General features: G+C 42.0%; 1 protein-coding gene across 2 annotated transcripts in view; it reads right to left on the bottom strand.

The window, feature by feature from the left end:
* The window catches only part of NELL2 (neural EGFL like 2), a 1,100,394-nt gene that overhangs the window by 550,683 nt on the left and 534,144 nt on the right, over positions 1 to 15,567 (bottom strand). For both annotated transcript variants that reach the window (XM_069228823.1, XM_069228824.1), the window contains exon 10: positions 2,415 to 2,506. In XM_069228823.1, the coding sequence (XP_069084924.1) occupies positions 2,415 to 2,506 (92 nt within the window). The remainder of the gene's footprint in view (positions 1 to 2,414; positions 2,507 to 15,567) is intronic.

Raw genomic sequence — 15,567 nt, 5'->3', positions numbered from 1 at the left:
ACATAAACAGTAAGAAAATTAAAACCCCAGACAAAATTAGAAAAATAGAGTACAATTTAACAAACAAAGTGACACCAAAATGACAAAAATACTATAAGTGGAACTGAAGATGTGATTCGTTTTCAAGTTTTAAGTAAACAAGGCCCAAAAGCAGGCTTATCGTGAATAAAACTTTTACCCTCTTTTTTTATGGAGCTCAAAATTCTCCAGTGGGGACCACCAGAATGTGTATTCAGTGAAATCACACACCTTTGCCACAACGTCCCCCTGATGGCAAAATGTTTCACAAAAAGTTTCACATTTTTCAGGGTTTCTGAAGCAACTCCTCTGGGCCACTTCTAAGGCTCCCAGGACCTTAGAGACAACACTTAGTGACCAAGACTCTCTCCAGCAGTGGCCACCAGCTAGGTACAGTCCAGGTCCAGTTGGTACTGGTGAACTGGTCACTTCAGGAAAAATGGTTCTGGCATTTGCTGTGTCCCTGTAGCAATGCAGGGGGGATCAGCCAATCACCCCTTGCACTCCATTTGTTTGTCTAGCTATAAAATGGAAATGGGCCAGTCCTTCAGGGCTGCTTTCAGGTCACTGACAGCAGGCCTCGCCGTCTTTTAAACTTCCAGAGGTCTAGAAACTTTTCTGAGGGGGGGTCCATAGGGGTGCCACATTTGTATGTTGGCACTATCTAGTTTGTAGGGTAACTTCTCCCCAAACAATGAGGTAAAGGTTCTCAGGGCAACTATACCTACTTTTTCAGCAGTTCCTGTCTGCCCTGTTGCAAGCAATCACACACTGCCCCTCAAACCCAAAATCAAAGATGGGAAAACCCTTTCTCCCCTGTGCTGAGCTTTTGTGCTCACCTGGAGGTGTGGCCAGGGAAATGAGCACTCCCCTGTACTGTGTCCACTAACAACGAGTTTTGGGGGTAGCTAACTTCCCATTGGGATGAAAGCCAGTCTGGCTAGTGTGGGCCTTTGCCACAAAGGCTTTCCATTCTCAGGTCCTCTCCTTGCAGTAAACTATGAGTGGGCACACCTCACTCCTGAGGAGCATCAGGCAGGGAAACGGTAGATTTCTAAAAGTTACTTTTCCAGAATATTTATTTAAAAAAAGGCTAACTTGAACTGAACTTTTAATGAAATGAATATTCGTGTTTGAATGGCTATTACAACTGTTTCTTGTTAAAAGGTACATACCAAGGTTTATAATCTCTACTTTGACGTCTAGGGTTCAGCTACTACCTTGACAGTAACAATTGATTTTGGGGTCAATTCAGGAACATGCCAACTTTAATCTCACACATGTTCCACTTTTAAATTCAGGCACCTTACCTTGTGGGCGACAAGGTGTGCTTAAGTTTTTTTTTATTAATATATAAAAGCTGAACTTCTTGCTTGTTATAAAGGTTATCTTGACAGATTTGATGACAGGCTTTAGCCTGCTGCAATCAGGCTACACTTGAAAGGTCTGAGGACATATTTTTCAGGACATCCCTGTGGATGGCACCATAGGTGCAGCAGTTCACATGTGGCATTTACCTTCCAGACCCTAAATGTATTTCCTCCTCATATACTAGGGACTTGTAAGCAAGTTAAATATGTCAATTTAACCATATTTAAATGTGAGCACATGCACTTTTACTCCTAGTAGGGCTAAATTTTACTAAGTTCAAAAACAGCAAAAACAGGATCCAAAATCAGGTGAAAAAACAAGGTTGATATTGTAGAAAAGGCAGATTTGCTATAGTATGGCACTGATGTGTCTTCTTAGAGATAGGATCATAATTGGAATGTATAACCGCACAAGATTGATAACATATATTCTCTATGTACAACGTTTTTTCTTCAACCAGACACACATTACACCATTATCTGACCTTTAAAGTGAGTAACAGGAAAATAGAAGAGAAAATGGTGGTGGATGGGAGGGGATACCCTATGGTTATAGAAATGCAGTACAGTCTGAGCATCTAACATCAAATAAGCTTGACACTCAGACAATGATAAAAGTGGACAGACCTAAAATTTATCAAAATAAATGGCCTGACAATAAAGGAAAAGGCTTTGTCGTTGAACATGAAATACAGATGTTTTGTTAAGAGGTTGCATTTCAACATACATTTCTCAATGTGTAATGATGCCACAAGATGTGTTTAGATGCCCCTATAAGTATGTATATTGTGCATATAAATGTAGTTAAGTCAATGTTATAATTTTAGTAAAATTAAATGACCTAAAACACTATTTTGTTACAATGTGCTTCTGATGGCTCCTGATTGCTTTTAGCGTATACATAACTCGTATAAATAACCCAACATGAAAATTAGACCAATTTTCTTCTGATTGTAAAGTAGGCTGTTGAAAAATATTACAACAGTTGAAATCACAATGTGTATTGTTGGACTACAATGACCTTACCTTGCATTCATAGAGAACGCAGGCTCCTGTGCTGGAATATATAGCTTCTCTCTCTCCATTAATGTACGTTTTGCTTCTGAATGTACACATAGCTGTCGAAAAATGTAAGCACACAGAGTTTCACAAGTAGCAAGTGAAGAGGTTAAAATAATTTTACATGATCAGGTTCACGAGAGCTATAGAAGCAATCAAATGTAATTTTACCACCTTGGAACGTTCTTTATAGACACAGGTAAAGTCTCATTGAATGAAGAATGTGCAAACGTATCGAGGTTTGTTTACTCATAATGCAATGTGCTCACGAGCAACTAAAATTCACGAATATTTGCTTCAAACTACGGTACTGTACAAACCAATCTGTCCTATGCTGACTTAAACATTGCTGGACTAATAAGAGCACAACCTCAAGATTTTACCCTACTGGCAACAGATGATTTTTTAGTGTTGAATAATTCCATCAAGGTTAAAGAGAAAGAATGCAAGTTAATAATTTGGCAGTTAAGCACACATTTTACAGCAGCATAAATGTTGAAATAATGTAGATTAATTGATTAAAAAAGGTAATCAAATGGAGAGAAAAAACAATGCTCTTTACCCAGCAAAGCATCTCTACCGGTCACCAACAATAAGCTCATTAACTGAATTGTTGTTAGTGTATTTCACTGTCCTCATTCTTTTTATTGTGGATGCCATGTTACTTTGTTGTGGGATAATTTGAAGCAATTTGCTGCTTAAATACAAATGTACCAAATGACAGTGACGTATTGATATTTATCACATTACATGTGTAGCAGTAAATGTACTTATGCCAACTAGGTATTCTTTAGTGGACACCAGAGAGAGTCTTAAATAGGGTGACCCATTTTACACCATAAATATACGCTTTGGGCAGAAAATGACTTTATGAATAGGTCCCAATGTGTTTTACCAGCACTAGGCGATTCTGCCTCTGAGATACCCTATGTGTTAGAAATGGGGTCTTTGGTTGACAGTCAGGTTACCCCCTGTTCAAGCAAGGACCCTCACTCTAGTCAGGGTAAAAGAGAATCACCCCCAGCTAACCCCTGCTTACCCCCTTGGTAGCTTGGCAGAGCAGTAGGCTTAACTTCAGAGTGCTAGGTGTAAAGTATTTGTACCAACACACAGTAACTTAATGAAAACACTACAAAATGACACAACACCAGTTTAGAAAAACAGGAAATATTTATCTAAACAAAACAAGACCAAAACAACAAAAACCCGACATACACGTCAAGTTATGAATTTTTAAAGATTAAACTCAAAAATAGCGCTTAGAAACACAACATGTTTCGATGAGGTGTTGTCAAGGTGTCGTGACAAAGTCGTTCCCAACAAGCCGACACCAGGGGCGCCAGACACTTAGTCGCGTGGACCCCCAAATACAGTACCTTTGGTGAAGAGTGAAAACAAGTCGATGCACAAAGTCGGGGATCGTGGCATCTGTGCGAATCGTTGAATCCATGCACTTGGAGCAGCGTCGGTCAAGACGTGGTGCGACTTCCACGGAGTCATGGACTTCAGTGGGTTTGCAGCGGCGTCGGGCCTGCGAAGGTCGTCGCCTTCCAGCGAAGATCACGGAGTCGGTTGCAGGTGGCGTCACCGGATTCAGCAGCGGCATCGGTTCGCAGTCAATTTCCTTGGATTTCCACCAGCTTTCCTTTCAAGGGCCCAGGGACTGGATAGGGCACCACTTTTCAGAGCAGGAGTCCCTCCAGAGACTCCAGGTGCTGGCGGGGAGAAGTCTTTGCTGTCCCTGAGACTTCAAACAACAGGAGGCAAGCTCTACATCAAGCCCTTGGAGATTTCTTCACAAGATGGAAGGCACACAAAGTCTAGTCTTTGCCCTCTTACTCTGGCAGAAGCAGCAACTGCAGGATAGATCCACAAAGCACAGTCACAGGCAGGGCAGCACTTCTCCTCAGCTCTTCAGCTCTTCTCCAGTCAGAGGTTCCTCTTCTTTCCAGAAGTGTTCTAAAGTCTGTGGTTTTGGGTGCCCTTCTTATACCCAATTTCTCCTTTGAAGTCGGCCAACTTCAAAGTAAAGTCTCTTTTGAATATGAAATCCTGCCTTGCCCAGACCAGGCCCCAGACACTCACCAGGGGGTCGGAGACTGCATTGTGTGAGGACAGGCACAGCCCTTTCAGGTGTAAGTGACCACTCCTACCCTCCCTGCTAGCACAGATGGCTCATCAGGAAATGCAGACTACACCCAGCTCCCTTTGTGTCACTGTCTACTGTGAGATGCAACCAGCCCAATTGTCAAAATGACCCAGACAGGGAATCCACAAACAGGCAGAGTCACAGAAATGGTATAAGCAAGAAAATGCTCACTTTCTAAAAGTGGCATTTTCAAACACACAATCTTAAAATCAACTTTACTAAAATATGTATTTTTAAATTGTGATCTCAGAGACCCCAAACTCCACATGTCCATCCGCTCCAAAAGGGAATCTACACTTTCATCAGATTTAAAGGTAGCCCCTATGTTAACCTATGAGAGGGACAGGCCTTGCAACAGTGAAAAACGAATTTAGCAATATTTCACTGTCAGGACATATAAACCTCATTACTATATGTCCTACCTTAACCATACACTGCTCCCTGCACTTGGGGCTACCTAGGGCCTACCTTATGGGTGCCTTACATGTAAGAAAAGGGAAGGTTTAGGCCTGTCAAGTGGGTACACTTGCCAAGTCAAATTTTAAGTTAAAAGTACAGACACTGCAATGACAGGTCTGAGACATGATTACAGAGCTACATATGTGGGTGGCAGAACCAGTGCTGCAGGCCCACTAGTAGCATTTGATTTACAGGCCCTGGCACCTCTAGTGCACCTTACTAGGGACTTACTAGTAAATCAAATATGCCAATCCTGGATAAGCTAATTACATACACATTTTGTAAAGGAGCTCTTTACAGAGGCAAAAAGTTAAGGGAGACCACGCCAAGGATGAAAAGTCTAACACTATGAATCATATGCATTTCACAGAACTAGTCCAATCGTCATATCCAAAGTGTTCATTCCACATGTCCCATTGAGCTCACTATGATTGGCTCATTCTGCTTTCTCAAAATGTCCCACTTTCAGCAACTCCTTTCTGGGGAGTGCACAGGTGTAGCAGACTTACACGTCATAGGTCTGCAGATGTGAAACCATCTTCCCTTTGAAAAGTGTTATGCCTGGGAACCACTTAAAGTTTTGTAGTGATCTTCCAGACTGTTGTTTCAATCCTAGTTTTGTTTGTCCTACATCTTGCTTCAATATTGATGTTCATGGTGATAGCTTGATTCTCGCGGTATTCTCACTCCACACATAATTGGACAGGGTTTCTCAAGGCACAGACTTGCTGATGATCAATAAATCGCATTTTACGGTTATCTGAGATGGCTCCACCCCTAAACAGGGTCAGCTTCTGCTTTCCTGGAGTTCATTACAACATATTCAATAGGGAACCAATCTGTAAGCGTGAGAGAGTGCAAGTTAGGATCACTTCTCCTTTCTTTGGATTCAGATGGCAGCAATCACACCTTAGTGTAGAATTTCAACTGAATGCGGAGTCGGACATAGGATGCAGAATCACTTACTTATCTAGATGTAAAGTGCACCATTTTTGTAATGTATGGCCCATTCATCAACAACTCACTAACAACAATCATTGTTACTCCTCTATTTTTCACGTTTCATAAAGCCAGCAATCCATGGAGTAAATTTATTTTAAGTAGCTCGGTCCCTGATTTTAACCCTCTGGGTTTAGTAAATATGTTTTCCTTTGACACAACTATATAACAAACACTTTTCCCAGATGCATCCCAACATTAAACAACCATTTCAAGATAATGGATCTTGAATGTAATAATAATAATAAAAATGAAGGTACAGTTTTGATCAAGATTAATTTTGAATTTAGACAACTTTAAGGTAGCCTTTTCCTCTTATTTTTCAATAGTGTAATATCCGAGATCACTCCTTAGGGACATACGGCACACAACTCTTAAGAGGATTCCTTACTAGCAATGCGTAGTTAATGATTCACAAAGATGTAAGACGATGCATTCCACTATAAACTGAACTACCATGGACTGACAGGGAGTGAGTGCCATGATTGTTTGTTCCCACAGTCCTCAGAAGTGAAAGTCTAACAGACTGAGCGGGCAACATAGGACACGTCTAAAGAACAGATCTAGATGGTGAGTTATAATATCATGACCTTGTGATCTTTCAGCAGATGACCAACAAACCAGTACAGAGAGAGAGTCAAAAGTAATTAAAGGAAATCCACTGATAGCAAATCAGAGTGCACTTTAAGACCCCCATTTTCAAGCCACACCTCTATTAATGGCCATAAAAAACTCTTTTGATAGAACTATCCTCACATGCCGACTAGAAAACTCTAATGTCCCCCCTAACCTATACTCTCCTCTTCACTTCCACTGTGTTGTTACCCAAAGACATATTTGTACCATCTCTGCTACCTTTCGCTTCTCCAACATGTGTACTTACTCAAATATCACTGTGTAACTTGTAATCCTCTTTTCTCTGATTGTAGTAAGTGCTATTATTTTCAGAATATTGTATCTACAAATATTGTCTAACAGATATTTTATCCCGTACATCACTAACAAAATTATCGTCCCATTGAGTGTAGAGTTATTTTATTATTAACTGTAACGGGGCAAAATTTGTGTAGATAATATTTAGGACACGATATTTATGTCAGACGATATACTGAAATTTTGGTACCACACATGCATGCATGACACCACAAAAGAGCACACTGTGATTCATTCGCTTACAAAATGAGGTGGCCCCTTAGTTCCTTACTTTGCTTGATGAGCTAATATATGAAAAAATAGACTCAAGTTCTGATTTTTTGGGCGAGTGCAAAGCGCTCCGTCCATAAAGTAATCTCTCTTTGGGCTTCAAACCACGCCCAGGTCACGTCTGTCTCTACAGATAAGAAAACACCGACACACGGACGGACTGCTAAATATTTACCTACGAGACATACGAGTGGACCTACCGGGGTTCTTCTTGATGGACAGCTTTGCACGCCCTGTGGACTTTCTATTTTTACTCATTGACTCTGATATCTAAGAGATGACTTAGTAAATTTTTTTGGACTGCCTACTATCCTTGAGACGTATTGGAACTTACTATTTTGGAACCTTCCCATAAATTTTGGCCTTGAAAAAGTCACTGGTGTGACGAAACACGTGTTGGCTGTTTGCTTAGGAAAGATTGTTCCTCGCTATTTGGAATACCTCTTCAATCGGAATAAATTGAACTCTTCTCTGAAGACAGGATTTGAACATTGATGTGCTTGATTTTCTTACTCATTTTATTCCATATGACTAGTTGACCTGATCCTGTTTTTTCCTACTTTGCATACTGTGTGCTGTGATCTTTGTTTGCGTATTCTATTTGTGTATCCATATTACACATTATTGTTGCCCAAGGGTAGTAGGGCACATGATCACGTGCACCATTTCTTGCTCAACAGACCATATAACATTTATGTACTAATCCCTCTGAGTGCGGCCAACTCTCACCCTTACTACCCGCTATAGCTGCACGTTTGTCTCTTTCATTGGTTCCTGGGCTTGCTCTTTAAAATCTGCTTGCTTTCATTTGTGAAAGGCATGCATACGTCATGCCTTTTCCGGTGTTTAGCCCGCCTACACAGCACCGGTAAACTACCAAAAACATACGAGGCTCATGTTTTGAGCCTGGTTTCTGGACTACTTTATCTGTTAATTTTCCCCGCAGCGTGATCGCGCTGGGGTTTACATAGCGCGATCGCACTCAGTTTTTCCGTTTTCAATTGCAGCGCGATCGCGCTGCATTTTACATAGCGCAATCGCGCTGTGTCTTTTTTTCTTGTAATTTGTGTGGCAAGAAAAGTTAGGTTAGGAGTTTACAATGCAAATAGCTCCAACTCGAGCAAATGCGAGCCCCGTTGCATTGAAAATGCTTGTTTGTTTATGTCAGTGTTAAGAAAAGCAGATTATCTCTCCACCTCTTTCTAGAGTGTTTTTCCATGACTGTAATCGAGAACTATTTTCAACATGTTGGACGCAGGCTCCACTGAGAGGTGCACTGCACCAGCCTTCCTTCGGTGAGCTTTGAAGAGAAGTTATTAGACCGTGTGCGGCTTACTGTTCCCGTTCATCTGATTTTGTCAACCCAGTTAACATACAGGTACACGTCAGAAGAAAATTCTCCCAGTCTTCCCACACACTATATGAGTAGGAGCCCAGCTGTCACTTGCTGTGCGGATTTCACATTGACAGATGGAACTCTGTCACTGCGGAATGTGTCAAATGTGTGTCAATTTTGCCCGACTGGCCAAAGGAAACTCACATAATCCCTGCGAGATCTTGGGGCTTTTCGTTGGTGAAAAAGCTTATTCTGGGCAGTATTATCCTAAAATCTGCCACGGCAATGCAACGTACAAACAATTCCCTAAGTAAAAGTAACAACATATTACCATGTTCAGCCTATCAACCAGGGTAAAAAGCTTTGAAAGACACGAGTGTTGTGAATTGCCTGAACAATCACGTAGCAACCAGTAGCTCTACTGTGCATGGAAACATTTGTCTTTGTGTAAAAATATGATTTTAAGATTTGAAAACAAGAACAATAACAATAATAGTTTGGCACAGTCACGCATTTTTAAACATCATGTTTTGTAGCTGAAAATGCAGGGTGATTAATAGTTACAGTCCCGCTTTATTCCATTTAATAAAGCAGCATAAGACAATCCATTAGCAACTGGCATGAGGCAGGAGAATTCATGTCAGTTATCAACTGAGATTTTTTTAAAGGTTATTTACCCTAGTTTGCCGTCATTTACTTCTGCCCCACCCACAATATTTACTCCTGCCCCACCCATAATTTTGTGGAGGTAAGAAGCCCTGCTTCTTCCCATTCGGAGAGAACCCCAGCACTGAAACAGCACTCATTGTGGCCTCCTATGACATTTGAATCATTCTGGACCAAGAAGAAACAGTGGCTCTAATCCTGCTCAAACTCTCTGCTGTCTCCCATAACACCCTAATTCAAAGACTTGTAAACAAGGATCCACTCTCAAATGGATCTGTTCCTTCCTCACAGGAAGGGCTCAAAGGGTCAGGCTGCCACCATTCACATCAGAGAACAAGGAACTGATGTGTGGAGGCCACATGACCGTCCCTCAGCCCCACCCTTCTCAACATATACATGGTACAGCTCACGATTATCATCCAATCACAAAAGATCACCATCCTCACCTTCGCTGATGTTGCAGCAGATATGCTAATATGAGAATATCACATTTGAAAACTAATAATTGAAAATAACGTGTAATGTGCAAAATGTGCCCATGGGGTGTGGTCACCATCTGTGTTAACAGTACTAAAATAATGTGAAATTGTATGAAATATGCAATATTATGCCATAACTGATAATATAACCTATGTTTTATGATGCTTCATATCCTTAACTTAGCCGAACTAGAGGCCTGGTCGGCGCTGGGCCTTGCTTGCTTAAACGTGGAGCCGCAATGAGCCGCAGAGGACTGAAACTAGAGAAAAGGACCTTGAACTGTACAGAGTTCAGATGAGCTCTGCTAGAATTTTCTGCAATGCACCAGTAGACAGGAGACGATCAGAACAAATTGATACAATTATGTGTAGAGTAGGCTAAATGTACTTTCCCAGGATTTGAACAATAGAAGCACTGACTAAGAGACAGTGGGCAACAATTTCGTTACCTGAAGAGCTGGATGATGTTCTCATCGATGGAGGGACCAATCACATTAATGGAACTTGATGCTTGAACCAATGCAAACAAGTGGTAAACAAAAACTATAGGTTAGAGTCATAACCCCTGATAAGGTTGACCAATTAGCAATTTGTGGGACGGACTGAGAGACCCTAATAAAAAGTCATGACACGAGAAGGGAAATCAGAGTGGAGAGGCGAAAGTTGATGACGTCAGGAGATGCTGTTCGAAGTGCTGAAATTTGGGCTTGCCCCCTGTGAGCCCGAGCCTTGCTGATGACTGATGACCTGGAGATGAAGACTGACTCGTTGCTGATCTATCTTGGATAGGTAGCTATAAATGATTGACTGACTAATGTGTTTTTTCCTTCTAGGTACCAACTGCGCTGCTTACATTTTTTTTCTCTCTTAGCTAGATGTTTTTACAAATTACTGATTTTTGACTAAATTGTTTTCGCATGAAGACCCACATGCTGATGCTAATCTGAGATAGGTAGGCTGACAAGGGCGACTCAATGGTGACTTTGACTGACTGACTCGCATTGCTGAATTAATCAATGTTTATGAACTTGACAAATCTCGATTGATGTTGTTTTTACTTATTAATAAAATCCTGATTAAATTTTGCTCATGATGGTAATAAAGTTTGATTAACCATGGATATATGGAAATAAAGGCCTTTTATTAGAATTGTAACAAATGGGGAATAAAAATGAATGAATTCACCTTTCAGAGAGTGATGGTATTTCCTTATTAGACTAAGTTTTGGTGTTATATGTTTGGTTAGAATTATTGTTGATGTTTTCTCTATTCGCCACTTGGCTAGGATACTCTATGCGATCCAAAAGATTCATCGACCTATACGCATTCCCTTGTAAGTTTACTTACTAAGGACAAGGCGCACTAGCAGTTTTTGGAAGCATCTTGATGGTTAGTTTCCTTAGGGAACTAGTTAGGTGGTGAGTAGAGGTTATGGTGGTAGTTTAAAAGTTGAGTACAGTTGTTCGAATTTTTATGAGGTTTGAATTTTGTTTTTCTAAAATGGCAATGGTAGGAAAGATGATGTTCCCTTAAGCCCAGAAATGCCTTTCCCAGGTCCTGGATCCCGTTGGTAAGACTGAGTATGTTCCCAGCGTGTTCTGAAATAGTATGAGAGTAGTAGCTTGTGCTTGCACAGGTTTAAGCAGATCGCAGGTGAATTGAGATGTATGTGAGTTAAAATAGGGGATCTGAGTACTCCAGTTTAGGGTTGCTAGGAGTGTGTGTACTCCAAAAGTGTGAGAGTAGGGAAGTCGTCGAACTTCATATGTATGTGGCACTTTGTGCTAAAACATTGTCCACATGGTGGTTGGTGATGTACGGACCCTGCGTGGTCTAAGACTCCGGAGTATATTGACAAGTGTAGGAGACACTTGGGTATATGTTGTAATCTGTCTGGTTTAGTAGGTTGATCGGGCATGGTCAACAAGTCAGAGTGGATGTTAAATGAATAAAAGAAAAAACTTCGACTGAGATTAGGCGAGTCCTATGTGCACCAGGACAGACCTAGAGATCAGTTGAGAGTAAAGTTTGCGGGTCGAAAGTTTACTTGCGAACGTGGGGGACTGAGAAAGAGGAATAGCTAAGGAGCTAGAAAGTGCCATTAGTGAAAATCCGTAAGGTCCCTGAAGCGACTGTGTCCCTTCCTGTAGTAAACCAGCTGGTTTGTGTTAGTTATTATTGGGTGAAGACACTCGCAATAAAATTGCATTAGTTGATTGAAATTGAGTTGCAGAGGACGAGCCGCAAGACTTTGTCAGCCGCTGTGAGTCAGTGTGACGTCATTGTGTGCTGCGCTGGGATAGGTTGGTTAGTGAGAAGAGCCACAACCGGATTGGCAGCTGTCCGCGAGAGGCAATTGATTGAGTACACGGGCGAAGGGAATCTTGGGAGTAAAAGTCATTTCATTTATTGAATTTGTAGTACACAAAAAAAGGCAAAATTAAGTTTTTCAAGGCATTAAAGAGTGTGGTGAGAAGTGATTCTTACATTAAAGCGTCAGTGGGGAAACCAACCCCCCCGGAGGATTCTCCAGCCATCTCGTGATGACAGAAAAGGGCATAGCTTTGTGTCTTTGGTTGAAGCAATGGAGTAAACTGACTAAGAATCAAGGGACATTAGCTTTTCCAGAGCATGCAACGTTCAATTTGAGAGTTTTGGATCAGTTGCGATTATCACTGTATGACATGAGACCGTTACAGAGAACGGCACAGTTTGAGGCTTTAGCAGCGTGGGAGTTAGCAGCCAGACAGCAGCAAGAGATAAAGTTCAACAGAAGAATAAAGAAGATAGAAAAGTCACTAGCTGAAGCTAGGTGGGATTGGGAGCTAAAGAAATGGAGAATGGCAACTATGAAGGAGATTAAATAGTTCCCCGCAATCACAGAGAGTGACGGGCCAGATAAGTGGGACAATGGCAAAGAAGAGGAAAGTGAGGGAAAGAAGAAAAGAAAGAAGTCCTATGTGGACGATGATGATTCTGATGTTGAGGATCTCATTACACAGTTGTTGAGGGATAGACCTCCACCTATGACGACTTATGCAGGGGGTCCAGGGACTAGTGCTACAGCCCCTCCTGCTACTCCTGGAACATCCCAGGGAGCCTCGGGCGCTGTACAAGCAGAAGGAGGACAGTTACCGGGGGCAGTACAGAGTACACCAGTTGCAGGAACGAGTGCAATAGCTCAGGCGCAGGTACCTGCGCCATCGGTAAGAGGGATTTACTCAGGTGTGCCAGTTCTTGAGACTGTTTCAAATATTGTAGTGCTGAGGGAGCAGGGGCTCCCACAGCCAATGTTGGTACAGACTGATTGGACTCCGATGTTATTGCCAACAGCACAGACACAGAGTATGTCGAAGTTTAACCAGTTGACAGGGACTTCAGTAGATCTCGCACCAGTTATGAATCAGGCAATGGGATTACCACTCACACATGGTATGGGTGCTAGAGCAGCCCTAGATGCACTATCGCTACTGATTACTGTTGGTCCAGAGGTACCTTTATATGCTCAGAAGAAAACAGAAGTAGGAGGACAGGCAGAGATGTCACAGAGTTTGGTGAGAAGGGGAGTAGGAGACTCAGTGCATTCAACATCATCCTCAGGAACTTGTCCGGGTGAGCTCAAATCTCCTGCGGGATTTAGTCCTCTTGTGACACTGCCAGATGCATCGAATGTCTCTAATGCAAATCAGAGTTTAAGACTTTTGACTCCACAAGCTTTGGGAACAGGGGCACAGCAGCTGCCAGTGACTAATGCGAGTAACATTTCATTACAAGGGTTAACAACTCAGCAGTTAACCAGTTGCCTGGATAGTCTAAATTCATCACAAGGTGCATCCAAAGGGGGAGATCAGTTGAACTGAGTGGGACTGAATATTGAAGCAAACGAGTTAGTTGAGGAAACAATGGGATTGCATAGGTTAGAGTCCTACACTGAAGAAGAGTTGAGGTACTTGTGCACAAGGATTACAAAAGAAGTAGGGAAAATACACCAGAAGTTAGCGGAAGTAGCAGAGAAGCATGACATTGATCTTAAAACAACGAAACATTTGAGGCGAAGTTACAGATTAGATATTGAGGCAAAAGATTTTGAACACATGAGATCAGCGGGAATGAAAGCACATTTGAAGGACTTTGTTGCAGAGTGCTCAGATTTGGGGAGCATTAAAGAAGTGGGAAGGCAGATGGGCAAGGAAAAAAGAGAAACGAAAAAGAGATTCTCAAGATGAAACGGAAGGAGCAGAGAAAGGGGAAGCAGTTAAAATGCTACCAATGAGAGAGATTCCAGGGGGGCAGTTTGTTCATGTCCCATGGCACCGAAGTGATATTTTGTCTTTTACAAATGATTATCCCAAATTGAGAGAGAAGCCAGTTGAAAGGTATCAGCAGACTGAGAGGTTTGTAAAACTCTCTAAATGTTTGTGGGAAGACTTGAATACCTTGTTCGAGATAGTTGTGCCATCTGATTTGTGGGTCGAGTGTAAGAGGGCAGTAGTCTGGCCAACAAGTGAAAGGAACAAGATTACGGGCGCACCGTCACCTGAGGTAATGAAAAATTATTATAATTATAATGAAAAAATAATATAAGTTTCTGAAAACTAGAATTTCTCGAAAAAACATTGATTGGCAGATGAGTGACAGGACAGTCCAGGAAACTAAAGAGTCAACACACACTTATTACGAAAGATTGCTAAAGGCTTTCAAGGAGTACAGTTGCAAGGAAGCGGCCGAACCGAAAGACATGTTACATTTTGTGTTCAGATTTGTTGAAGGGTTGAGACCTGAAGTAGGTCAAATGATTAAGAATCATTTGATTTGCTGGCAGGCAAAGCCAATTGATAAGGTGTTGCAGTATGCTAAATATTGCAGCGATGAGATTAAGTTGAAGCAAAAGAAGTTGAAGGAAAAAGCAATGGTGATGCAGATTAAGGAAGCTCAATCAGGAGTGCAAGGAGCTTTAGTGCTGCCAATGCCGCCGCAAAAGAAGGCTGTCATGTTTCAGCCTCAAGTGAGGGGTAGAGGACGTGGTATGGATGTGATGCGTGGTTCAGATCTAAGTACTGTGGTTGTTCAGAATGACATGCAGGGCATGAAAAGGATGTTGGCATGTCATTTGTGCAGAAACGCGGGACACTGGAAGTGGGAGTGCCCATTGATGGTGCAGGAAGGAATGGTTCAGCAAAGCGATGTTGGTCCAGTTCAAACTGTAAGAGTCCCCAGAATGAGGGGCACAGTCCCGAATGCTCAAAATCGAGGTCAGAATTTCTTGCCTGTACAACAGTTGCAGGTGCCTCGAGCATAATTTACTTCCTTGACACCAGTACAGCAGCAGATTCCTATGGTGCCTAGACAGCAAATGCACATACCCCAAGCCGCGATGGAGCAGCAACAGGTTATGCTTACTCAACATGTCACAAGTCAGAGACCAGACAACAGTAACAATACAGTACACCAGTTCCCATTTCACAGTGAGGATGAAATCAACGATGAATGGATGAGTGACAGTTCAGATGAAGGAGCTTGTATTCTTGCCGCATCCCTAGAGGTGGATCAGAGAGGGCCTTTTGTGAAGGGAAAGGTAATGGGACATAAGGTCTCGTTCCTGGTTGACACTGGAGCCACGCGTTCCACAGTGAGGAGTGTGGAAGTACCAGATTTACCTCTCTCCGGAAGGACAGTTCAGGTTGTGGGAGTGGAGACTAGGCAGTTAATGAACCCCATTACAGAACCAGTGCAAATTTAAATTGGAAATTATTTGGGTCTGCGCAGATTTGTTATATGCGATTCAAGCCCTGTATCTTTGTTAGGCAGAGACTTACTGTGCAAGACCAG

Source organism: Pleurodeles waltl, chromosome 4_1, assembly GCF_031143425.1.
Source record: "Pleurodeles waltl isolate 20211129_DDA chromosome 4_1, aPleWal1.hap1.20221129, whole genome shotgun sequence".
NCBI classification, from domain to species: domain Eukaryota; kingdom Metazoa; phylum Chordata; class Amphibia; order Caudata; family Salamandridae; genus Pleurodeles; species Pleurodeles waltl.
The sequence above is the reverse complement of the archived record's forward strand: the minus strand, read 5'-3'. Positions and strand labels throughout refer to the sequence as shown.